Source organism: Pteropus alecto, unplaced genomic scaffold, assembly GCF_000325575.1.
Source record: "Pteropus alecto unplaced genomic scaffold, ASM32557v1 scaffold171, whole genome shotgun sequence".
Taxonomy (NCBI): domain Eukaryota; kingdom Metazoa; phylum Chordata; class Mammalia; order Chiroptera; family Pteropodidae; genus Pteropus; species Pteropus alecto.
The window spans coordinates 5,694,935-5,722,675 of NW_006431925.1; the positions used below are offsets into that span (position 1 = coordinate 5,694,935).

At 33.2% G+C, this 27,741-nt stretch overlaps 1 protein-coding gene across 1 annotated transcript in view; it reads left to right on the top strand.

Annotated features, from left to right (window-relative positions):
- The window catches only part of ARHGAP5 (Rho GTPase activating protein 5), a 61,398-nt gene that overhangs the window by 6,715 nt on the left and 26,942 nt on the right, over positions 1–27,741 (top strand). Inside the window, exons 3-4 of the mRNA XM_015585518.2 lie at positions 6–1,871; positions 23,864–24,011. Coding sequence (XP_015441004.1) covers positions 6–1,871; positions 23,864–24,011 — 2,014 coding nt within the window. The remainder of the gene's footprint in view (positions 1–5; positions 1,872–23,863; positions 24,012–27,741) is intronic.

A 27,741-nucleotide genomic window follows, 5' to 3' on the forward strand; every position in this document is an offset into this window, starting at 1 on the left:
AATCCACTGATGATGAGTATGCCTTAGATGGAAAAATTTATGAACTTGATCTTCGACCAGTTGATGCCAAGTCGCCTTACTTTTTAAGTCAGTTATGGACTGCCGCCTTTAAACCACATGGGTGCTTCTGTGTATTTAACTCCATTGAGTCACTGAATTTTATTGGGGAGTTTATTGGAAAAATAAGGACTGAAGCTTCTCAGATCCGAAAAGATAAATATATGGCTAATCTTCCATTTACATTAATTCTGGCTAATCAGAGAGATTCTATTAGTAAGAATCTGCCAATTCTCAGGCACCAAGGGCAACAGTTGGCAAACAAGTTACAGTGCCCGTTTGTAGATGTACCTGCTGGTACATATCCTCGCAAATTTAATGAAACCCAAGTAAAGCAAGCTCTAAGAGGAGTATTAGAATCAGTTAAACATAATTTAGATGTGGTGAGCCCAGTTCCCACCAATAAGGATGTATCAGAAGCCGACTTGAGAATTGTCATGTGTGCCATGTGTGGTGATCCATTTAGTGTGGATCTTATTCTTTCACCCTTCCTTGATTCTCATTCTTGCAGTGCTGCTCAAGCTGGACAGAATAATTCCCTAATGCTTGATAAAATCATTGGCGAAAAAAGGAGGCGAATACAGATCACAATATTATCATATCATTCATCAATTGGAGTAAGGAAAGATGAACTGGTTCATGGATATATATTAGTTTATTCTGCCAAACGGAAAGCATCAATGGGAATGCTTCGAGCATTTCTCTCAGAAGTTCAGGACACCATTCCTGTACAGCTGGTGGCAGTTACCGACAGCCAAGCAGATTTTTTTGAAAATGAGGCTATCAAGGAGTTAATGACTGAAGGAGAACACATTGCAACAGAGATCACTGCTAAATTTACAGCACTGTATTCTTTATCTCAGTATCATCGGCAAACCGAGGTCTTTACACTGTTTTTCAGTGATGTTCTAGAGAAAAAAAATATGATAGAAAATTCATATTTATCAGATAATACAAGGGAATCAACCCATCAAAGTGAGGATGTTTTTCTACCATCTCCCAGAGACTGTTTTCCTTATAATAACTACCCTGATTCAGATGATGATACAGAAGCACCACCTCCTTATAGTCCTATTGGGGATGATGTACAGTTGCTTCCGACACCTAGTGACCGTTCCAGATATAGATTAGATTTGGAAGGCAATGAATATCCTATTCATAGTACCCCCAACTGTCATGACCACGAACGCAACCATAAAGTGCCTCCACCTATTAAACCTAAACCAGTTGTACCTAAGACAAATGTGAAAAAATTGGATCCAAACCTTTTAAAAACAATTGAAGCTGGTATTGGTAAAAATCCAAGAAAACAGACTTCCCGGGTGCCTTTGGCACATCCTGAAGATATGGATTCTTCGGATAACTATGCGGAACCCATTGACACAATTTTCAAACAGAAGGGCTATTCTGATGAGATATATGTTGTCCCAGATGATAGTCAGAATCGCATTATTAAAATTCGAAACTCCTTTGTAAATAACACTCAAGGAGATGAAGAAAATGGATTTTCCGATAGAACCTCAAAAAGTCATGGGGAACGGAGGCCTTCAAAATACAAGTATAAATCTAAAACCCTGTTTAGTAAAGCCAAATCATACTATAGAAGAACGCATTCAGATGCAAGTGATGATGAGGCTTTCACTACTTCTAAAACAAAAAGAAAAGGAAGACATCGTGGAAGTGAAGAAGACCCACTTCTTTCTCCTGTTGAAACATGGAAAGGTGGTATTGATAACCCTGCAATCACTTCAGACCAGGAATTAGATGATAAGAAAATGAAAAAGAAAACTCATAAAGTAAAAGAAGATAAAAAGGTAAGTTTAATTTATGGTCAGTATGTTTATAAAGATGTTTGCTTTTGCCTTTTAAAAATTATTTTTTTTTTAAAGATTTGACATCAGTGAAAACTTAAGCTGCTTTATATAATTCAGTAAATATAATTAGCTCTTTTTAATTTTCTGAATATTTTGTGAGGACAAATTATTTTTCATTACTCTTTATTGTATTTCATTTGTGTTTTATTTGGGATAGAAATTTGATTTCATATTCTTAAGCATAAAAATTATGGGTGAATATGTTTATTCTCTTTACAGAAACCCAGATACCAAGGGATTTTGTTATCTTTTTTCTGTTTGTGTGCAACACATTTGTCTCTTTTTTTCTTCTGACCTATCAGTTTTGCAATATTAATTTGTTATACCTACATCACTCAAGGATATGAAGAATACAATAAAATAATAATTTGTAGTCTTGGAAATTTATTAACTTCTCCAGGCAGCTTTTTTTGTGGATAGTGGTATACTGTCTAAAGGTTTACAGAAAGCTTTCTTAAGTTTGAATTTTAGAATTCTGACCAAATAGCAAGTTTTTGTCTTATATTTTAGTCACCAATTTATGTCATGGTGTTAAGCATTCGAGACCTAAATATGTATATTATTAAAGTTGTATTTAATAATTTTTTTTAGATCTTTTTCACAGTGGTACTTTAGCATCTTCACTTCCAATACTATTTGACACTTGAGTGTTCACAAATTTTTATTCAAGGTTTTTATGGTTTTAAGATAGCATTCAATAGGCTTTTATTCTATATATTGATAATTTTTTCATCAGTTAAGTCCATAGTCTTAATATTTACTACATCTGACTGCTGTTTATTAAGCCCAATTAAAGATACAGATATTTTGAGTAAGCTTATTCTAGTTTTTCTACATACAATAATTGCTGCCCATTATGGTTGCGTAGACTCCATTTTATTTTCTAAGTTTAAGATATAATATTTCTTTATTTTATCATTAGCTATTTTCTGGATCGAGCAAGTAAACTATTTTGAAATAAGACTCATCTAGACTTAAAGCACAACTCAACTCATGACATCCTACTAACTACATATCTGGCATCATCACAGTCACTTGAGCATACTACTCCTCACTTCATATTTTATCACTACCAAAAGACTTCTGTATTTTTCTTTTAATTTGCTTAAGTTATTAAAATTACTTAATGCTTATTAACAAAATTAGAGCATCCACAGTCTTTCCATTTTAAATTGCATTTATTTTTGTATTTTTCCATTTTTGATCACAAGTCTACTTAATTGTTTTGCTAACTTGTTAATTTGATGTGACTTTGACTTAGTGATAGTTGCAGGAAGAGTAACAGGAGCTCTTGTATATCCTTTACTGTGATTTACCGACTGTTTATATTTTGTCCAACATGCGTGCGTGTGTGTATATTGGGATTTGTTTATATGTTTTTGAGCCCTTTGAAATCAAGTTGGAAATACTGTACTCTTTTTACCATTAAATACTTTATTATGTATTTCCTAAGAACAAGAACATTCTCTTAATAGCAATAATACTAATACCAAAATGAGGAAATTTAACAATTAAATGATACTAAGTAATCCCCCCTTATCCATAGGGGATATGTTCCAAGGTCCCCAGCAAATGCCTGAAATTGCAGATAGTATCAAACTGTATGTGTACTATGCTTTTTCACATATATATATGATAAAGTTTAATTTATAGATTAGTACAGTTAAGAGATTAATAATAATAATGTAGAACAATTACAGTGTGCTCTAATAGAAGTCATGTGAATGTGGCATTATTAAGTAAGTAATTGGTACTTGAACATAAGTACTGTGATACAGTTGATTTGATAACCTAGATGGCTATTAAGTGACCGAGGAGGTGGTGACATATACAAATACCCTGACAAAGGGATAATCCTTGTCCTGGGTTGGGTGGGGACAGCGAGAGGTTTCATTATGCTACCCAGCGTGTAATTTAAAACTTAATGAATTGTTTGTTTCTGGACTTTTCCATTTGATATTTTCTGACCGAAGTTGATGCAGGTAACTGAAACTGCAGAAAGGAAAGCCGTGGATGGCGGGAGAGGACTACTACTGTATTATTTAATCTACGATCTATGTTTAGAAACATAGATTTTGTTTAAAAACAAGGTTTTGAACATTTTGAACCTATGTCCCAATAATATTCTTTTTATCTTCCTCTTATTATACCTAATTCTTATTTAGTTAGAATTGGTGTATACATATATTTTTCCATACTTTTTTCCTTAATTGTATTTCTTTATGTTGCTCCACAGTCTTTCAAGTTATACTTTAAGTCATTACATAGTTTTCCATTTAGCAAAAAACCTAATGGTTAGGCTTCGAAGTTTCAAATTTTACTCTCTTTTGTTGCAGTGGCCAATTTGCATAAAAGTATATTCCTTTCGCATTATTTCTTTAGGATTAATGTACAAAAGGCATGAGTATTTCAGTCATTTGATATTTATTATTCCAATATCTCTTTCAGCGTTAATTTCTTAACTGCGAGCACTGTGAGGGGGAAGGAGTCTGCCGAATTGTATTTATGTCCTTAAATTTTAGCATAGTTTCTGATTATAGTTAATGGTAACGTTTCCTGAATTGAATTAAATCTCATGTCTGATTCATCCTACCTAGTCACTTAACTATATTTCATTAATTCTAAAATCTATTTTTTAAAACATTTTTTAAATCTGGGTTTGTCTAACAATTGATGGCATATCATAATTAAAGTAACAGGGTTTTTTTCCTTCCTTTTTTGGAGGTACATAAAATAATGGTGCTGTTTTCAGTCACAGGCATCTTACATTCACTGACTACAGTAATTTGTCTTTAATTTTTATTATTCCTAGCCACAAATACAAATGGAAATTAATATCAGACCTAGGTTCTCTTCTTCCTCACTTGCAGATAGCTCCACTCAATACTTCATATAATATACCTCTTTTCATTTGGCGTCAGCCTTTTTCTCACTTGAAGGGATGATTTGGCTTGAGTTGTATTTATAATCTGCTTTCTGTTGGTTTAACTCAGTAGTCTCAGCTGTCTTACTCTTAGAGTTGTTAGGGAATTTCCTTGCACTTTTATATTATGTTTTAATTTTTAGATTCATGTATTATAATATTCGAATTATAAGAAAATTAAAGAAATTACGTTTTATAAGTGTTTAGATCTGTAAGTAATTTTTTAAATCTGGTGTCACTTAAACATTTAGTTTCTGGGACAAATGGCCTTCCAAAGATAAACATAGGGTACAATGCAACTTCATACATACAGTTTTGTGCCACAGTTATATTTTAGGGCTTGATATTTTATATATACACAGTGAAATGCCTTGGATCTCTCTGTGGCTATTTTACAGTTATCTATGGTATTTTTCCTTTAAGCATTATAGAAAGGCTGGAGCACTTTATTGCAGCTTAGTTTGCCTAAAAATTATTCTCATAGTGTAAACTGGACTTGAGTACTTAAAGTTTCTTATGTTTCAATTCAGCAAGTATTCACTAAAAATATGCTTAAGTCTATAAAAAAGCTGTTGAAGGATATAAAAAGTTAAAGACGTGCATCCCTTAAAGAGTTTGAATGTTAGTTTGAGAGACAATGCCTTGAGCTTGGGGCAAAGTTGAAATGTATTACAAGCAATTTAAGGGAGCAAGGAAGCGTAGTGTAATAGTTAAGAGCACATGGTCTAGAGCCAGACTTCGGGATTTGAATCCAGGCTCTGCCATTTACCAGCTGTGTGCGTAACTTCTCTGTACCTCTATCGAGGAAAATTGATCTAATCATACTTCTTAGGGTTCTTAGGAGAAATAAGTTCACATTGATTTAGAGTGCTTGGCATGTGGTAAATTTGTTAAGTAAAAAAGTATGTATGCTATTTTGAGATAGTATTGTTCAGATATAAATATTAGGGGAATACATGATGAGAGGTCACTATAGAGTGTGTGGCATTAGTTTCATAAAACTTCATGAAAAAAGTAAATCGTTGGTTTTGAGCATGTTGATTGACTTTTAAGGAGAAAAGGTATTTTAGGTGGGGAAAATCATTTGTACAGAGGCATGAAATTGTGATTAAGCAAGGTGAGATATGATAGGAAACTGTTCTAATTCAAGGTATTGTGAAATTACATTGCATTTTATAAGATTCTGCTAAACTGAATAGCTAATTTAAATCCAAAAACAGTTAACAGAATCTGAGCAGTAAGGAAAGTTGGTTTGGACTTTGGGTTGCAAGTCAGGCAGAGAGTGCATCAGGTAGTTTAGAGGTTGATGTACACATTCAGTTTTAAAGTGGTAAGGATATTTTTAATCTTTTTTCTTCTCCCCACCTCTTCCTCTTCCTCCTCCTCTTTTTTGTCCCTTTAACATTTCTTTTAATACTGGTTTGGTGTTGATAAAGTCCTTTAGCTTTTTCTTGTCTGGGAGAAATCTGCATTTCTAACTAGATGTCCAACAATTTTTATACAAGCTAAAATTTGAGAACTACAGTATATTTTTTTAATCAAAGTTTGACTATTTACTTGATTTCTTTCAGACCCAGGCGTATGTAGTCATTTTGTCTATTTTTGTAAAGCATGATCAGCATCTAATATAACAGGCCATTATTTTTATGGTTAAAAGATTGAGAACAATATTAAAACCAGTATTTCTTTATCTTTAAGATTTATGTTAAATAAAAATATTTTTTTCTGATTATAAAAGTAATATATGCCCACTGTGAAATATTATGAAAATTCAGGAAATTATAAAATGATAACAATCATCCATGATACTGTTTCCTAGAGATAAGCATTATTTTAATTTTGGTATGTTTACTTCCACTCTCTGTTCCTCCATTTATCCCTCCCTTCTTCCTTCTCTTTGTTTTTCTGGAAAACAACATTTGCAGTTTTTATCCTGCCTTTTTTTTCCCCCACCAAACGCATAAACATTTTGTCACATTATTAATTTGTTTTTCACAAACAAAAAAAAATAAAGTGGGATACAGAGGCAAAATGAGAAATCAAAGGTAGAAGTTGATTTTTTTCCTTTTTTTAAATTCCCCTCCCCCCCCGCCACTTCCACCTTCACCCCTAACCACAGATGTTGCCATCTCCCTTTTTTTTTTTTTTTTTTTTTTTTAAAGAACTGGATCTCTGAAGCAGGGCATCTCCCCCCACGCATTCGCTGCGGGCACCCGGGGTCTGACGCACCCGGGGTATGATCCGTGGCTCCACTTGGGACGTGAACCCAGGACATTCTGCGTGTAAAGCAGACGTGCTAACCATTACACTATAGAGCCGCCCCCTAGAAGTTGATTTTTAAGAAGACTGGAACATACATCTGGCAAGACATCATCAAAAATAAAATAAAAAAGAAAAGGCATAAGTCAACACCAAGAATGAAAAGGGAAACATAATTACAGGTAGATAAGATTAAAAAGATAATAGAAAATACTATCAACAATTATAAGTAAACAAATTTGAAAATTTTTAAAAATTAAAATTCTAAAAAAATATAATTTGTCTAGAGAGGAAAGCTTTGAATAATCTTGTAACTGTTATATAAATTGTGAAGTAGTAGTTATATCTTGCCACGAATACTAGGCCCAGATAATTTTTCAGGAGATTTTTCAAGGAACAAATCATTTCAGTGTTCTACAAATTGAGAAAATGGAAAGCAGGAGAACACATTTTTTAATTTATTCTCTGAAGTCACCTATCCTTAATTCCAGGATCAGACAAGGATGACATAAGAAAGGAAAACTATAGTCTCATTTTAATTACCAGTGTACGTGCAAACACCCTAAATAAAAGACAAGTCCAAAGACCCTTAATTGCAATTCTGAAGTTCAATAACCTCTGAAAATCAAAAATCTGTTTTAGAACTTGGCAGCACAACCTGATTTGACTTGTTTTTGTTGATAAAACCCAATTCAAACTGATGTTAGACTACTTAAAATCATTGTTTATCTTATTTAAAGTGAATATCCATACAGTTTTCTGAAGAAATATTAATGTATTTTGAGTACAGGTTACTAACCCACAATTAGCTGGGATTGTTACATAATAGACATTTTTTGTACTATACATATGGCTCACAACTAGAAATTTCTAAATTCTAAAATGTATCTTGACCCAAAGATTTTAGATATGGGATTTTGGACATATAATAGCAAAAACATCCAGTAGTATATAAAAAGCACTTGATAAAATTTAAATGCATGAAAAAGCTGCTGTATTATGAACAGATGATAAACTTTTTTAACTTCAAAAAAAGTATCTAATAAACATCCTTAATGGGGAAATGGATTCCCCTTTCAACCAGGAACAAGGCAAAATGTATACACCGTCACCACTTCTTTTCAGTATTATATAGAAATTGTATTCAAAGCAATAAGAAAAACTAAAAGTGTGAGTATTAGAATGGAGGAAACAGAATTGTTATTTTTGGTTGATGTGATTGTGTAAAAACCAAAAAGGAGCTGCAGGTAAATTATTAGTACTGATAAAAGAGTTTGCAGAATAGCTCGATGTAAGATCAGAAATCAGAAGTCAATTGCATCTCTGTACATCAGCAGTGACAACTATATACCATTTACAAAAGCATGGCAGATTATCAAGTGCCTAGAAGTAAAAACATCATATACAAAACTGTATGTATTGAAAGACATTAAAGACCTAAATAAATGGGAAGCAAGTGCCTTTCTGTTCACAAATATGACATAAAGTTGTTGCTCTTCATACTGCTCTCTGGATTCATTATTGTTTCATTCAAAATATCAAGGGTTTTCAAGAAATTTCACACTGATGCTAATCCATATATGAAAGAGCAGTGAATCTAGAATAGCCAGCACACTTGTGAATAAGAAAGGCAGAGGTGGAATGGTGAAGCTGTGTGTGTGCTTATCCTATCAGATGTAATACGGTCTTGGTTTTTGAATAGGTACATTGACAAATAGAATAGAGATCTCCAAAACCACAGACCTCTGGCTTGGAGCTGTCCTTCAACATGGTAGCCGCATGAATCTATTGAACACTTGAAATGAGGCTGGTGTGATGGTCTGTAGGGTGAGAAAAGACTTCCTTGAGAGATGTCATTTAAGTCACAGATGACGAGGACTTGGGGGAATGGTTAGGGGGGTGGAAGAATAATGCTGAATGAATAGAATGTTCATGTGGTGAGAGGAAATGCAGTATGTTCTTAAAGGAGGTCACTGTGGCTGGTCATTGATTTAAGGCAGAGTTAACATTCTGTAAAGAGCCAGATAATAAATAATTTTAGGGTAATACAGCTGCATAAGCTAAAAACCAGCAGGGTAATACAGCTTTATCAGTGATGATGCTGTTCATGATGTAGAGCATTCGAAATTTACCCGATTTGGTGTTGGAGCGTGGAAATTATACCTGGTTTTAGAGTTCAGGTGCAGATGTAAGTTTGGCAGTTAGATATATGGGTTCTCAGAGGAGAGATCTGAGTTTTAGCTACATATTTAGGAGACAGTGAAGTAGTGATAACAGTAGGTGAAATGACCTAGGGAGTGAATTTAAAGTGCCTAACAGAGCGTTGAGAAGGAACTGCCAATGTTGAATGGCCAAGTAGCAAAGATGATCCTTAAGAACAGTAGGTAGAGAATAAGAGTAAACCACTTACCCTTTCTTAGCTGATTGCCTCACCTGTAAATTAGTAATAACAGGTGGTCCCTGACTTAAATGGTTCGACTTAAGATTTTTTGACTTTAGGAAGTGATACACAGTCAGTAGAAACCATACTTCAAATTTTTGAATTTTGATCTTTTCCCAGATTAGTGATATGTGGTATGATACTCATGATGCTGAGTGGTAGTGAGCTACTTGCTCCTGAATAGGCATGTGATCACAAGGTAGATGATTGATACTCTACAGTGTACTATGTTGCCAGCAGATTTTGGATATTATGTACTGAGCATGTTTAAGGTAGGGTAGGCTAAACTATGATGTTCAGTAGGTTAGATATATTAAATGCATTTTTGACTTGAAATATTTTCATTCCATGATGCGTTTATCAGGATGTAACCCCATCATAAATTGAGGATCATCTGTATAATACTTCCTTTGGAATTGTGCTAGAAATTGGAACTGTGTTTCAAGTACCTGGCATATAGTGGTGCTCAATAGCTCCTATTGTAGTGTGCATCAGGCCTTGAAATATCCCAGTGTATTCTTCCTGTATTTCAAAACAGTCCTGTGTCCCATTTGCTGGATTAGTTTCTGACTCATTTTTTAAGTAAGCCTATGATTTCTGAGTTTATGCACTTTTTACCTTTTTTTTTTTTCTCTAAGAGAAAAGTTCATTCTGTTTACCTTCATTCTTTGATTCCACGATGGGAGCCGCAGTCTAGGAATCTTTCCTCAGTCATGCAATCTTTCCTCAGTCATTTGAGCATTAGTGGCATCTAAGGAAGGCTCAGAGATCTGTTTCTCTTAAACTAGTCTTAGTTGTCATTCTTGCCAATCAGAGAAGGCTTTATGCTTGTCTTTAATTTTGTACTCAAAAATGAATTTAGTATTAGTTATGGGAAGAAAATCTCCAAGACATTTCTTTATTACAACCATGAGTGAGAATTATTTTTTTAATTTTTACCCATTTATACATGTAAATACTTCTACATAGATGAAATCTCATAAAATGATATTTAACCTCTACTATATACGTTGTTTTGATTTTTTAGTCTATTACAGTGGAAAAAATGAAGAGCTGGTTGTGACCCGCTGAATTGATTTTATAACCTATAGCTGTTTGAAAAACAGTGCTTTAAGAGAATAAACTGAATGAGAAAATTTTAGTTATATTGATAAAATTGCCGCTGTTTTAACATCTATTCAAAGAAGTGAGGTACCTGTGTTGAAGCTAGTTTGTTTTCTGTATCTATTTTGGGGCTATCTTACTAAAATACTGGTCCATTTCCGAGTAAGCTGGTATTCTGATGATTTTCATTTTCAGCTTTTTAAATTGTTTTCCTATCTTCTTTCCCGGACCTGAATTTTTTCAACTTCTTAGTTGTATTAGCAACTACAAATTCCTATTTCATTCTCAAATGTTCTGTCCAGTCCATATGTATTTTACTGCTCCCTTCTTACTAAATAACACAATCAAATAGTGTGTTAGAAGATTCTAATGTTTTATCCATTGTAATAGGATTTGGAGCCTGTTTGGGGAAGAATACCAGAGTTAGGTATGTTTTCTTTAAAAACTGAAGAGATCTCTGTATGTATGTATTGAGTCACAAGGTGTTAATTTAATATTAGTAAATAGTGAATTGATACCATGGTATTAATGTGGTAGATCTTTTAGAATATAGTAAATCTTGGGTTTAGAATTATTCGACTTCCAACTTCTGGAACTTCAGTCTTTATTAACTAAAATTCTTTTTAAAATACTGTTAACCAAACAGTGATAACCAGAATTTCCTTTTGATCCGTAAATTGTTCATTGAGATAAAAGTAAGGAAATATGTGAAAACATGTCTGTATTGAACTGTTGTTTGACTATATCAAAATGCATAAGTTATAGGGTAAGTACTTTTAGTTTCTGGTGCTGGCTATATCAATCTATGGTGTTATACATGTATGGATATATAATGTAAGTATTTTTGCCTATATTTTACTATTATGTCTTCTGTGATGTCCATTTGACCATGATTTATTACTTTGCAAATTCAGATCAAAATGTAACTAGTAGTCAGTTTTTAAAGTATATTTCTGATTCCTGTATTCCCTTGAGACAATTTAAATGGCGTGTCAGTGGTATGCTTGTTTTCACTAATTTAAAAGCAAATATAAACTTTTTCATTGTGGCTTTCTATTCAGACTTGATTTTTTCCTCCCTTAGCTTTCATAGCAGCATATTATTGAATGTTTAGCAAAAGCCGGCATAACATAAGTTATTGAAATTACTCTTTATTTCTGCAGCATGTTAATTTTAATTCTTAAATTTAATTCTTAAAATATATTTAGTTAATATATCAAGGAGACACTTAACTCCTATAACCTAAGAGTTGTGTTCTTATTATAATTTTATATCAGTGTATAATTGTTACTATTGTAAAACTTATAGGTAAGTTTATAGGGTTGTCAATTTTATGTGCTCCAAAATGACATGTTGTCTCAATCTAAGGAGAGTTATTTCTACAATAGGTACAGTTTTATGATTTATAGTCCTGTAATGTTTTCTTGTCTTGCAAACTGATATTTTGAAAGAGGCTTCAAGAAAATGGGACTTAATCTATTACTGTGTAAAAAGAACCCCTGGTAGAAGGAACACTGCTTTTTAAAAGCAGTAATTTTTGATATTTCCAATTCTTAGAGCAAAATATAAGGGTGTGACAAAAGTGAGCTTGTGATTTTAGCTAACTTTGTCCAAGTAAAAGGTACATACTTTGTGTAAAATGTTTTGAACTTTTTAAAAATTGTCCATAGCCTTTAAAAATCTGAACACAGGTTTGAGTATTTTCCCTGGAAAAATGCACATGCACAAAATTTTATTGGAATTTTGAGGGTTACATATACTTCCTAAAGCTGTGGACTCTTAGCTTAAGATCCTCTGTTGATGTTAGGGAGGAGGAAGACACTCTATTCTTTACTGGTGTTCTGATTGGCAACCAGTAGAGTAACAGAGTTGGAAACAGATGAGATGGAAGCGGAGAGAGAAACAGTTATTTTAAGAAGGATATGCTGAGTATGATAGAAAACTTATTTTCATTCGAATATATTTTAAAATACATATTTTGGGAAGCTGAGAAGAAATCCACTGATTATTCACTTGAATAGCTAAGTGTTTTGCTAGGACCCTCTAACAGATGAGGTGACTTTAGGTGTAGTTTTTTGTTCATAAACTTGTTAATGGCATCAATAAAATACATGCCGGGTATATGTCAAAATGCTTAAGAGGAAGATGTTGTCTTAGAGATGAATCAGTGCTAGAACCAGTTTGTCTGTTAGTGCATACAAGAACCCAGACCACATTTATTTACCCTCAGTTATTTTCTTTTTCCTCTTTTCACCTGGTATTAGCTTAAGGATGTCAAAGAGCCTTCACAACATCCCTGATTTTCAAAGTGTGTTTGGACTCTCATCCAGCACCTATAGCTTTCATAGACTTTTACAAAAAGGGTTAAGTATACCTCCTTCATGGAGTCCGGGCTCCCACAAAAGCCTTCTTTCTTATTCTTATGCTATAATGGAACACTTCCCACCTAAAGTAATCACCCTGTAGTAGTAGTATTGCTTTGTAGTTTAATAAATTTTGTTTTTCTTCCTACATCGTAAGCTTGTTGAGGGCACTTATGATTACCATTCATATTTGTGTGCCTTGCGGTAGTGTATCTCAATCTTGAGTTATGTATTGACCTATTTTAAAGTTAAAATTCTCAGACTTCCCAAAACTTGAGTTCTTGACCCTTGTTTTTATTGGCTTAGCACACTGATTCTCAATCAGGGTCACTTTTGCTTTACATGAAGCATCTCACAATGTCTGGAGACATTTTTGGTTGTTAACTGGGGTGGAGGTTGTTAACTAGGACGGAGAGTTGCTACTGGTACCTATTGGGTAGAGGCTAGGGATTCTCTGAAGCCACCTAAAATTTATAGATGATATCCCACAACAAAGGATTATACAACCCACAATGTCAGTAATACTGAAGTTGAGAAACCCTGTATAGCAGAATGTGGTCTTTAAGGAAAAACATATGTTTGTACCTCCTCATTAGGAAATGCAGGTTTTTCCTCATACATCATAGATTTTACTTCCCAATTTTCACCATAATTGGGTAAGCATATATTTTCAGAAAGGAGCTACTGTAAGCCAAAGCTGCGTGCTTATCACTGTTTGTCCTACTTAGCTGATCTGTGTTCTGCTGTAAAATATATTTTCATTTTATTTTCATAGTCTGAGGTTGTCATAACTTATTACAATGACTTTTAAAAAAATCATTTTAATGTGAGATAATTGTAGATTGACATGCCATTGTAAGAGAGATCCCATGTACTTTTTGCCCAGTTTCTCACAAAGGTAACATCTTGGAACGTTATAATACAATATTATGGTAAGGATATTTACATTAATATGATCCAGTAAGGATGTTGACATTAATATGATTCCCCAGTTTTACTTTATACTCATTTGTGTGTTTGTATTTAGTTCTCTGTAATTTTTCACATTTAGGTTTCTGTGTCTACCACCATAGTCAAGGTGCAAAACAATTCTGTCACCACCAGATCCCTCTGGTTGTCCTTTTATAACCATACCCTTCCTTTTCCTCATTCCCTTCTATATGTAACCCTTGGCAACCACTGATTTGTTATAATTTTGCCAGTTCCAGAATGTTCTATAAGTGAGATCATACCATATGTAACTTTCTGGAATTGATTTTGTTTATTCAGTATAATTCCCTCAAGATTCAGTCAAGTCATATAAATCAATAGTTTTTCCCTTTTTATTGCCGAATAATATTCCATGTATAGGGATAGCATAGTTTTTTTAACCTGTTGAAGGAAATCTGTTGTTTCTAGTTTGGGACTATTATGAATAAAATTGCTATGAAAAATTGAGTGTAGATTTTTATATAAACAAGCTTTCATAAATGCCCAAGAGTGCAATTGCTGGGTTGGTAATTTCATATTTAGTTTTATAAGAAACTGCCAAACTGTTTTCCAGTGTGAGTGTGCTATTTTAAATTCCCATTGGAATTGATAGTGCAGAAACTTAAGTTTCTGTGTCTTCTGTTCACCCTTGCTTCAAACCGTTCTTTTATGTTGCTTCCTGGGGGCTGTTACTAATAGAAGTGCCTAATCTCTCTCTACAAAATATATTTATAGTATTTGTATAAAGTTCAGATTTCTTAGGCATCTAAAGCCATTTGCAATGTGGCCCTTGCCTACCTTTCTGCCCTCATTATTCATTCCTATACATACTTTTTCCAGGTGTGTTGAAAGACATGCAAAATGGTAGCTATCTCAAAACTGTCATGATGATTAGATTATGCAAATAATATTACCAAGTGCCTAATATCTAGTAAAGCAGTAAATAAATGGCAGTTTCTAGTATTATTTGAGTACTTATGCTGACATATAGTAGACACCCAAATGTTTAGATGAGTAAATGATTTACAGATTAGATTCTAAATTCCTGAAATGTTCCTGACTTCATCTCTTCCTTTATAAGTTCATCTCTCCCTTTATAACTTCATTTCTTCCTTTATAACTTTTGAAGTTTGAGTTTAGGCCTTAAATCCAATTATTTTGACACTTAATCATATACTATTTTATGTGAACGATTAATTAAACGGTAATGAGATGTTTTTTCTTCATAATAGATTATCTGTTTCTTGAGGGCATTTAACTTCCGCTGATTTTGTATCCTGCACAGTACCTAGCTTGATGCTATGCACGTATTAAGTGCTTATTTCTTACATACTGTCAAAAGTATATCACTTTATATCCAAATGAATTTACATAGAATTGGCCATTTAATTCTTGTAATTATTATTTTGTATGGATCCTAATTTTATTATGTTTGGATGCTTAAGCTTAGGTACACCTACAGGGTGACTTTCATTGGAATGAAATAGTAGGTATAATGAAACTGCATAAACTAAATAAACCACCAATACTTTGTATATTTGTTAACAGTAATATTATATGGTAAATGCTTTCTTTGGTTCCTGTTTGTAATTATGTTTGTTACTGTCTGTGTTTTCTGAGCCTCTACCACATGCTAGACATTGTGCCAGGTACAGGTACCAAAAATGGGGAGAAAAAATGAATGTATTCTAGATAGTACTTGGGAAGTCATGCCAACAGGGCTTCTTATACATTCACTGTGGAGAGTAAAGGAAAAAGGAAAATCAAGGTTGGCTCCTAGACTTATGATTTAAGCAACTGGGTAAGTTTACTAAGATAGTGGTGACTGAAGGTGAAGAGTTTCAGGCCAGATGGAATCAAGACATCTGTTTGTGCTTTTTATGTTGTGTTTAAAATATCTAGATTGACATCCCAGTGGAAATATAAAAGTTAGATATATAATCTGGTATATATCTTAGTTATCAGAATGTGAAAGGATTTAAAGCTATGAGATTAGATAAATTCATCTAAGGGGAGAGTACAGCTAGAGAAGAAGGGAGGACTCAACTGTTTGTGAGTAGATGGGAAAGTTGTAGGCACATGAAACTGGAAAAGGAATTCTTGATGAGTAAAGAGGAAAAACTAGAAGAGTAGTGAGTGCTATGGAAACTGAGAGGAAGTAGTCAAGAAAAAATGTTGCTGAGAGCTCAAGAAAGATAAGTTACTTTTTGATTTGATAGTGCAGAAATATTTGATCTTGACAAGCAATTTAGTAGAATGGAAGAGAAAGCCAGATGGAAATAGGTTGAAGAATGAATGGAATGAAAAGTAAGGATAGTAGATGTAGATGACATTTTCAAGTTTGTGAAAGGGAGCAAGAATTGGGACGGTAACTAGAGGTCAGTATGGGATCAAAGGAAGGTTTTTGTGTTTTTTAAAATGAGAGCTATTAGAGAGTACTTATACATTCATAAGAATGACCCAGGAGAGGGACAAATTGAATATGTAGGGGAAAAGGGATGGGGAATAGGGGTAACTTTATAGTTGAAAAGCTTTTTGCCTTGAATACAACTCCAGTATTAATATTGCTCTTTTAAAAACAAGAAATCATGACTTTTCCCATCCTTTAGAAAATCTTTATTAAATTTATTTTGCTGACATTGGTTAATTATAGGTTTCAAGTGTACAGTTCTATAATACTTCATCTGTGTATTTCATTATATGTTCACCACCTAAAATCAAATTTTCTTCTGTTACCATATAGTTGATCCTCTTCACCTTTGTCTGCCTCTCCCCCATCTCCCTTTCCCTCCGGTAACCACCATACATTTGTCTGTGTCTATGAAGTTTTGTCTGTCTTATTTGTTCATTTGTTGCTTTCAGTTTTATAGCCCACACATCCAACTTATTTTGCTTAACATGATATTAAGATCCATACATGTCACAAATGACAGTATTTCCTTTTTTTATGGCTGAGTATTAGTTCATTGTATATATGTACCACATCTTCTTTATTTAGTCATCTATCATAGGATACTTTAGTTGTTTCCATGTTTTGGCTACCATGAATAATGCTGCAGTGAACAAAGGGGTATCCTTACAAAAAAATGTTTTCGGAATTTTCCGGTAGATAACCCAGAAGAAGTTATATGGTAACTATATAACTGGGTCATATGGTAACTATATTCTTAGTTTTTCAAGGAACCTCCATACTGTTTTTATAGTGGCTGTACCAATTTATATTCCCATCAGCAGTATATGAGGGTTCTCTTTACTCCACAACCTCTCTCAACATTTGTTATTACTTGTGTTGTTGATAATAGCCATTCTAACAGGTGTGTGAGTGGTAGCATATTGCGGTTTTGATTTGCATTTCCCTAACAGCTAGTGAAGTTGAGCATCTTTTCATATATCTGTTGGCCATTCGTATGTCGTCTTTGGAGAATTGTCAGTTCAGGTCCTCTGCTCAGTTTTCAATTAAAAACATTATTTTTGTTACTGTTGAGTTATGTGAGTTCTGTTTATATTTTGGATATTAACCCTATATCGGAGGTGTGGTTTGCACATATCTTTTCCCATTTAGTTGGTTGCCTTTTTATTTCGTTGATGGTTTCTTTTCTGTAGAAGCTTTTTAGTTTGATATAGTCCCATTCATTTATTTTTGCTTTTACTTCTCTTGCTTTTGAGGTCAAATTTATAAAATTCTTAGACTGGGGTCCATAAGTTTATTATCTATGTTTTCTTTTGTATATTGTTCCAGGTCTTATATTTAGGTCTTTGATCCATTTTGAGTTAATTTTTGTATATCGTGACAAATAGCAGTCTAGTTTAATTCTTTTCCATGTGGTTTTCCAATTTCCCTAGCACTATTTATTGAAGAGGCCTACTTTTTTTTTTTTTTTTTTGTATATGGTGACAAATAGCAGTCTAGTTTAATTCTTTTGCATGTGGTTTTCCAATTTCCCTAGCACTATTTATTGAAGAGGCCTATTTTCTCCATTGTATGTTTTTTGGCTCCTTTATCAAAAATTATTTGCCTATGTGTATGTGGGTTTATTTCTGGGCTCTCAATTACGTTCCATTGTTCTGTGTGTATTTTTCTGCCAACATCATGCTGTTTTGATTATTGTTGCTTCAGAGTATAACTTGAAGTTAGGGAATGTGATAGTTGCAGCTTTGTTCTTTTTTTCTCAGGATTGTTTTGGCTATCTGGGGTCTTTTGTAGTTCCATACAAATGTGATGGGTTTTTTTGTTCTATTTCTTTAAAAAATGCCCTTCTTTTATTTTTGACTCTTAAGAGTCTCTTTGTGTAAGACATGTGGTTAGTCAGATTTAGGTTTATACCAAGTCTGAGAATCTTTTAGCTGATATTTTTCCATTTCTATTTAATTTTATAAGTTTTAGTTGGCTTTTTTCTAGTTTTCTCTAGTCTTCATCAGTAGCAAAAATAAACAAAAATAATAGAAAAAGGGACTATTTGTGTGCTGCTTTTATTTTTAAATTTGAACCCCTCTTTTAGTTTATCATTCTAACCCTCCCCCAATAGTACATCATGTTACCATGTCATGCATTAGCACAATTACATCATCTCTTATATACCCCTTCCCACACTTTAGGGTAGGTTGAGGCTTTTGGTTCTGGTCAGTTATCAAATTATTTTTACATTTTGTAGCTTTATCCACAAAATTGTAGATTACATTCTGTTTAACTGCCATATCATTGAAACTTATGAAACTGAGAATTAGTTTTATGTTTAACTGTATACAATGTTCATTCTTAATGTTTTTCAAAGCACAGATTCTCCAAATATTAGTTCTTTATTATTGACAATGTTTTATCATGTGTTAAAGATTTTTCAGTTTGGGAGTGCTGTATTTTAATTATTAATTATTACATATTCGAGAACTTTAAAAGAAATCTGTAGGTGCTTGTTATACACAGCTGTGTGATATATTGGCTAAGTAAACGATTCTTGACACATCCTTTTCCCATGAACATTCCTATAGACGAGTCTTCTGTCTTTCCAGTTTTCCTGAAAGCTTTGAGGCTAGCTTGGTATTTTTCCTCCAGTGTTGGTGATTGGTTTCTTCTGCCTGGATGCATTTAAGTTTGTTTGAAGCTTACTGAGTTCAGTATGGTATGTCTGTAACTTGATGGTTCACCCCTATTTGTTGTTTATCTTTCCTAGTACATGGTGAGATTAGTCTGCAAATTTTTATTATTTCAGAAGAGATCTTGAATATGTTTGTACTTATTTATTTTTCACAGGCAGTATTCCAGATCTCTGGAGTTGGTTGACAAACAGAGCAGATAAAAATCCCTGCCCTTGTGTAGAGCTTAAATTGTATCAGGGAGGCACAAAAATAATAATACATGAGTAAATTATATAGAGTTGTGGGTAGTGAAAGGGTAGTAAGAGGGATTGGGAGTACTGGACAGGAGCTAAAGGAAGACAGGCAGTAAGAGTGTAGTTTTTAATAAGATGGTCACTTTAGACCTCATTGAGAAGGCAAATGGAACAGCCATTGCCAAGGTCCTAAGTCAGGAGCATGTCTGGCATGTTAAAGAAGCAAATAAGCCATATGGCAGCAACAAGGGAGTAAATGAGGAAAGTAGAGGAAAATGGAGTCAGAATTTATAAAAGCAGAGTTCAACGCATGCAGATTGTGTATGGCCTTGCAGGCCATTACTTGTGAAGCCAGAATTTTGCTTTATTGAGAATGGTCTGTAGGAGATGGTGGTAGAAGCAGGGAGCGTGGATTGAGGATCTAGATGTGTGAAATGATGATAGCTTTGTGGACCAGGGAGTTAGTAGTGAAATTGGTTAAGTAGTAGTTAGATTCTATATCTAATAATACATTTGCTTAACAGTTGGGAAGTCTAGAGTTCAGGAGAAAAAGCTGAGCAGGAAGTATTAACTTGGGTTACCAGCAAATGGATAACATTACTAAGATGTTGAATGTAAATGTTTAGAAAAAAAGACAATCAAGGACTGAGGCCTGGAGTATTCACATTACAAAGTTGGTGAAGAAGGGTCAGCAAAGAAGACTAATAAGGAGAGAGCAAGTGACATAATAGAGGTGGTCTGAAAGTCCAGTAGAGTGACTGCTGAAAGGTCAGGTAAGATAAGTGCCGATAGCTAATTATTGCAACAATCATTGGTGACCTTAATTAGAACATATTTAGTGGAGGATGAGGGCGATAGACTAGTTTGAGTGCATTCAAGAGAGAATGAATGGAGAAGAATTAGAGACCTCTAGTATAGATGACTTCTGCAGAGTTTTGTCAGCAAAAAGGAGTAGTATAGGGCAAGTAGCTAAAACGGAGAGAAAAATTGAGCCTTTTTAAATGGGAGCAGAAGTATTTTTTTGGCATTGTGTCATAGGAATGGTACAATGGAAAGGTGAACTCTGATGATCTTTGCCACTTTATTTTGATCTTTTTAATCATATTTATGAGTCTTTTACGAAAGAGATTTTCATTTCTTTAATGGATTTTTTTCTTCATTTTCTTTACATTTCACCTTCTGTTTCTCATTTCTTCTTTAATCTTTTATTTCAAGAATCTCAAATTTCAGAGAATAGAGAAGTCCATATTTTCTTGTTTCCCGGATTGGTTCTTTGAAAGCTTTGTCAGTTGCTTTTTGCTACTTAAGATTTCTTCAATTTGTTGATTACAAATGAAGCAGTTGAGTATTGTGTTTTGTCAGTGTTATTCATTATAGTATTTGAGGGTAGTGCTTAGATGCCCTGGTTGTGTTGCTGATATTACTGAAGTGAGAGAGCAATTTCTGGAAAGAGATATTTATTTACCTTTTCCTGGTCCTATTTACTTATACTAGTGATTGTTTTTAATATCTCCTGGACATCTAATTGATAATATTGTTTATATTATTTGTGAGTGGAATGCTTATTTTACTGTGGATATACTTTTGCAGACATGAGATTAGCTTAATTGGCCAGAAAGAAAGACCATGGCATTTGCATTTAAGTGGAAATTAAGAGATGTATGAATGTGGTAATAAATCAAAAATTGGATTATCATAAACTAGATCTTGTTTTCCGACACTGGCACAATTATTTAATTGGGGGCTTCATTTCTAACTAATGGTTGATCATAAGCTATAGATATAAATGACCAAATAACCATACTCCTCATCCTTCTTGCATTTCAGAGAATCTTGATGGCATTTTTATAGCAGTTGTAATAATCTAGCTTCAGATGGTTTAATTTATGAAATAGATATTAAATCATATAAATCATTTTGAATTGGTATAAATTTATAGCTAAAGATCAGCAACTCTTAACCCAGGAGAGTGTATGTCATAATTATGTAGAGTTATTCAGAATTCACGTTTTAAAAGAACTCTCTGAAATGATTTTGTTGCTTAAGAACTATCACTTATAGAAAAAAGGAATCAAATACATTTTTTCCATCATAAAATCTCATCCAAGAATGTCTAATCCAAACTTTTTCTGCATAGAATTTTTAGTGTCAATTTGTAGAGAAAGTACTAAAGTCACATAAGCTTTTTATGTCTCGTTCCACGCCCACCCCCCACCCCCCACCCCGCCCCATGATAACTTGACTATCAGGGCAGTTCTGTTAATAAATTACCCCTTTAAAGTTTGCCAGAATTTCCATGCTCTAAGCCACTTAGCTTTTCATTACCTTGGATTGCTAGCTCTGAATCTTGGTGTAATTACAGAATTAAATAACTTGCTCTTGTAACTTTATGGACCTTGGGGGATATTCCCTGAGAGAGAGTATGTTAGAGAGTCTTCATTATTTTGCTTCCCTGTCTCTCCAATTTTAGTAAAGTATCAAGGGCTTCTTAGATAAAGTTTATACTTTCCTCTCCCTTGTTACCCCAACTGTGGTAAGGGTAGAATGACTTCAGAGTCATCTGACAGTTTAGATTGGTTCCTAAAGGGCAGTATTGAAAAGAATATCTCTAAAGAGTTGATGGGAACAGTTAGGACTAGCTAGCTTACTTAAAACTTTGTATTCTTTAGGTGACATTGTAGACTGTTAAAATCTTTTTATCTCTTCATTCCTGTTGCTCCTGTCATAGGCTAGACATTGCTGTTTTCATTACTCTGCCTAAGTAATCTTCACCATTGTATTATCGCTCTCAAAAAAAACATACATCTTTGTTTCAGTTTTTACTTTCGTAATCAAATGGTGCAGCTAGCAGTTTGCAGGCTAGAATGTACCTTAGTGCTCCTGAGAAAGAGGACTCAGCCAGTGTATCACTCCCTCAGCTTTAAAATTCTCTTAATTTTCATTTTCTTACACATTGTTCTGTTTTGGTGGTGGTGGTGGTAGTGAAAGGATCATTTAAGTAGTTAAGGATCCACACTACTTGATTTGATGGGGTGGTTCTTGAGCCAGATCAGACACTCCAGTGCTTCGTTGGCAACATTCCAGACATCTAGTTATATTGTAGGTCGGGGTCCCCAGCCCCCAGGTTGTGGACCAGTATTGGTCCGTGGTCCAGTACTGGTCTGTGATCTGTTGGGAACTGGGCTGTACAGCAGGAAGCGAGTGAGCAAAGCTTCATCTATATTTGTAGCGGCTCCCCAGTGCTAGCATCACTACCTCAACTCCACCTCAGATCATCAGGCATTAGATTGTTGTAGGAGCACCCGTCTCAACCAAAAAGATTGAGGACCTCTGGACTGTATGTAATCTTTATCACCAGGGAATAATAAGTATATGAGGATTTAGAAGTTGGATTTCATGAGCTCTGGAGGTTTTTTAGGTGGGGCAACCTAAAATTGAAATGAAGAAAGGACTTAATTATTCAGGATATTCAGAGACTTGGAAGAATATATTGGGGATCCATCCAAAGGAGAGACTCCTCCTGAAGGAATAGGAAGTTAAGATGAAGATTATTGCTTTAGGCATTGAAAGCTCTGCCTGTGTTTCCTCCTGTTTGTAAGTCAGTAATGATTATGACAAATATGAATAGGTTTGTTATTTATATCAGAGAAAAGACAAATTTGTAGATAAAATTAGGCTGAAAACAGAATAAGAGTTGTCAATGAAAATGCTCTAACATTGTCAAATTTCTGAATTGAACTTCCTTATTTTCCTATATTTTAGAGATTCTCAACTGGGGGTGCACAATAGAATCATTCGTGAAGATGTGTATACTATGTCCTACTCCAGAAAGACTGACTCAGATGTCCTCAATGGTTGATTTCCAGACAATACTTCCTTAGGTTTTTGAGATGTTTACTCTCTGGTTTAGGACCCATTTTCTCCCAGTGCTAGATGGAAGTTAAATTCTGATAATTCTTATATAATTTTTCATTTGCAATTGTGAGAATGTTTTGTCTATGACCTAAGAAAATTATCTTTAATTAAGAAATAGAGTCAGTAGATAGGAAGGAAATGGGAAAATGAGAAGGGACAAATGATGGGATTAAAAGTTTATAGCTTCATTGTATAATCAGTAGTTAAAGCTATATTATGTTCTTACAAATATAGCTATGCACAAAAACTCACTTGACTTGCCCCAAAGACCAAATAAAATTTAACATATCGCACCTAAAGTTAATCGAGCATTGTTTACTCTTAGTTTTTCCTTTGTGTTGCATTGAAAACGACCTTTTCTAACCTCCCTAACTATTCAGTTTCCTATTATTTTCCAAAAAGAACATTTTTTAAAGTCAGCCATTTTTTCTCTGTTTACTTTGTCTCGTTCCATTACTCACAAGTTGTTGATTCTAGCAGAATTTATTTAATGAGTCCCATATTGATGAGCATGGTGGGATGTACCATTTAAATATTTCTTTTGATACAAAATGTGTATTTACATTTCTTAATACTCACATTCTAAAGGAAATAAATTTTAATAGTTTTAACTTGACTATGTTTTTTAACAGCAGAAAAAGAAAACTAAGAACTTCAATCCGCCAACACGTAGAAACTGGGAAAGTAATTACTTTGGGATGCCCCTCCAAGATCTGGTTACAGCTGAGAAGCCCATACCACTATTTGTTGAAAAGTGTGTGGAATTCATTGAAGATACAGGTAGGATAGAAGTATCAATCCAAGAGATTTGATTTAAAATTTCATTTTTGCTACACCAACAGTTGGTCAAATGTTCATGATTCATTAAAGCTAAGTTTTGAAAAAGGTATATAGTTCTCATTAGAGTTGATTATCTTGAGTATTAACTCTAGATGTAACCACCAGATACATGAAAGTTTTGTTGTTGGCCAGTAATGCTCTTATCGGACTTCTCTTTAATAAATGGCTAAGCCAAGTGTGAAAATGTTGGACTTACCTTATTCTGGAATGTAGACTAACTTTATTATGCTACTTAATCATACCTGTTAACTACTAGTATTCTACTTGAAATAGCCTATATCATCTTTCTCTCATTAATAAGTGTTAATTTTTGGGCCTACATTTGGATATACCTGTAGTCCTTTGTTTTTCTTTCAACAAAATGTGTAATAGGCATATTTCTTGTCTATATTCTTTAGCATTCAGTAGAAATGCAAAGGTCCTTATAATTTTAGCTTCCCACTTTGGGCTTAAAGAATTTTTATTTTCCTCTAGTAATATAATTAGGACTTACGGGAATGACTGGGAAGTTAGAAAATACTTTAGTGATTAGGGAATAATAAGTAATAGATAGCATTTTGTACATTTATTTTCATGATTAAAAATGTTTCTTGAATATTTTGATGGTAGTTGAGTGATTTAGTTTGAGGAGAATGAATGAATTCCAAGTCTAAAAATATAAAGGAATTCTAGTCCAATTTTAGCACAATTTGAATTAGTTCAGTCAACTCACAGATAATTTATATATTTAAGTGCTTCCTTAGAAGTATACTTGAGGTACTGTAAGACCATAAGAATAGTTTTACATAAAATTCAAGCTAGTTCTTTTGTTGTTGTTTGATTTTATTATTGATTAATATTAATCAGTTTTAGCAGAAATTCCCACTTGCTCAAGAGTTCAATATCAAATTCTCAATATGCACTGTAGCACAGCCATCTTCTATTTTAGGCTCAACTTGTAGTAATGTACATATATATTAGATACCTATTAAAAGTTGTACTTCATTGTTTATAGGTTCTTAGACATAGTGATATAGACAAGTAGTACTTTTATTGTTATAATCAGCACTCTTGTTTAAAAAACTAAACTTTTTTTTTAAAGAAACCCAAAGAAAATATTATGACTTGAAAAATCAATTTTATTGGTATAATTTACATACAGTAAAACTTACCAGTTTTAATTGTTCAGTAGTATGAGTTTTGATAACTCTATAGTCATGGAAATACCACTACAGTCATGATTCAGAACATTTTCATTACTCCAAAAAGCATTAAGTGTTTCATCATTAAGTATAATGTTAGCTGTTGGTTTTTTGTAGATGCTCTTTATCAAGTTGAGTAGTACCCTTTTATTCCTAGTTTGTTGCATTTTTATCCAAAATGGATGTTGATTTTTGTCAGGTGATTTTTGTGCATCTATTGAGGTGATCTAATTCTTTTAGCAGGGGGAGATAGACGGAGTAAAGGGAGTCAAATATGTGACGGAAAGAAATCTAACTATGGGAAGTGAACACACAGTATAAATATATATGTGCCTTACTATTAAAGTGTACAGCTGAAACTTATTGGATTCTGTTAACCAATGTAACCATAAAAAAAAATAATTAATTAAAAAAATAAAGTCTGTTTATATGGTGACATGTTAATTGATCTTCAAATGTTGATAACCTTGCAATCCCTGGGATAAACACCACTTGATCTTAATGTTTTGTCTTTTTTATGTATCCCTGGATTCAGTTTACTAAAATGTTATTAAGGATTTCTGCATCCTGAGGGATACTGGTCTGTAGTTTTCTTGCTATGTCTTTGTCTGGTTTTGGTATCGCAGTAAAGCTGGCATTATAGACTATTTTCTGGAAAAGTTTGGATAGAATCGATAACATTTCTTTCTTAAATTTTAGTGGAATTCAGTGAAACTACTTGAACCCGAAATTTTGTTTGTAGGAGGATTTAACAATGGATTAAATTCCTTTAATAGATAGAGGGTTGTACAGATTTTTGATTTCTTCTTGAGTAAACATCGTTTTTTTTGTTGTTTTTTTTGTTTGTTTGTTTTTTGCCTCTTTTTGAGGAGTTTATCCGTTTTATCCAATTTGGCATAAGGTTGTTTATAAAATTTATTATTTTAATGCATGTAATATATCTAATGATGTCTTGTTTTTGGTATTACTAATTTGTGTCTTTTTTTCTTTCTTGTTAGAGGTTTACCAGTTTAATTTATCTTTTCAATGATCCAACTTTTGGTTTTGTTTTTTCTCTCATTCATTTTTTAATTCATTGAATTCTTTTTATTTCCTTTCTGCTTTCATTTGGTTTCTTTGTAGTTTTTTAAAAGCCTAGATTAATGATTTGACCAACTTTTCTGCTGTATTTGTTAATGTTTTCTTCACATTTTTTTTGTTGCATGCCACAGATTTTGATATTTTGCTTTCATTTCCATTCAATTCAGAATAGTTTGTAATTTCTCTTTTGATTTTTAAAATTCAACTCTTTGGCTATTATGTTTTATTTTTAAACATTTTCCAGATTACTTTTCTGTATTCATTTCTAGTTTAATTTCTATTGCAATTGGAAAATAGTTTGATTTCAGTGTAAGTTTATTTAGATTTGTTTTATAGCCCAGAATATGATCTATTTTAAAGGATGTTCCATGGGACCTTGGACAGAATGTTTATTAAGCTGTTGAGTGAAGAGTTCTAAAAATATCAGATCAAGTTCTTTTAGAGTATTGATCAAGTCTTGTATATCCTTACTGATTTTCTTGTTGGCTTGTTTTTTTAAAGAGTACTGTTGAACATGTAGATATCTGTTTCTCCTTTCAGTTCTGTTGGATTTTGCTTCATGTGTTTTGAAATTCTGGTAGTTGTTTATATATTTACAATTATGTCTTCTCTGTGAACTGACCTATTATTATGAAGCATTCTCCATTCTCTTTATGGTTTATAATAGTCTTTGTTTGGGAGTCTACTTTGTCTAATATTAATATAGCCAGTGATATTTTGTTTTGAGTAGTGTTTATGTGGTATATCTTTTCTATCCTTTTTTTTTATCCTTTCTGTATCTTTATATTTAATGTAGTTTCTTGTAGATAAAAATATCATTTGGTCTGACAATCCACTTGTTTTCATTGGAGTGTTTATTAGATCAATTGCTTTAATGTACTTATCAGTATAATTCGTTTTAAGTCTCCCACTTTGTTTTTATTTTCTTTTTGTCCCCATGTGGTCTTTATTCTTTTTTTCTTCTTTTCCTTTTTTCCATTGAATTAATTGAATATTTTTAATTCTCTTTTTAATATCAGGTTATTAGTTTTATCTGTTTCTTAGGGTGCTCTGTAATTTGAAATATACATCTTTAATCACAGTTCATCTTCAAAAAATATTACACCACCATAATGTGTAGTTTAAGAACCTCGTAACAGTATATTTAACCCTCCTATCCCTTGTTCTGTTGTTGTACATTTTAATTCTATAATATCTTTTAAACATTACAGGACATAATTTTTGCTTTAAATAGGTAATTATCCTCATTTTTAAAAGATATTTTTGTAGATAATAAGTCTTTACATAATAGCTTTATTGAAATGTAATTCACATACTCTACAATTCATCTATTTAAAGTGTGTGGTCCAGTGGTGTTTTAGTATATTCACAGAGTTGTGTAGCAGTCAGCACAATCAATCTTAGAGCAT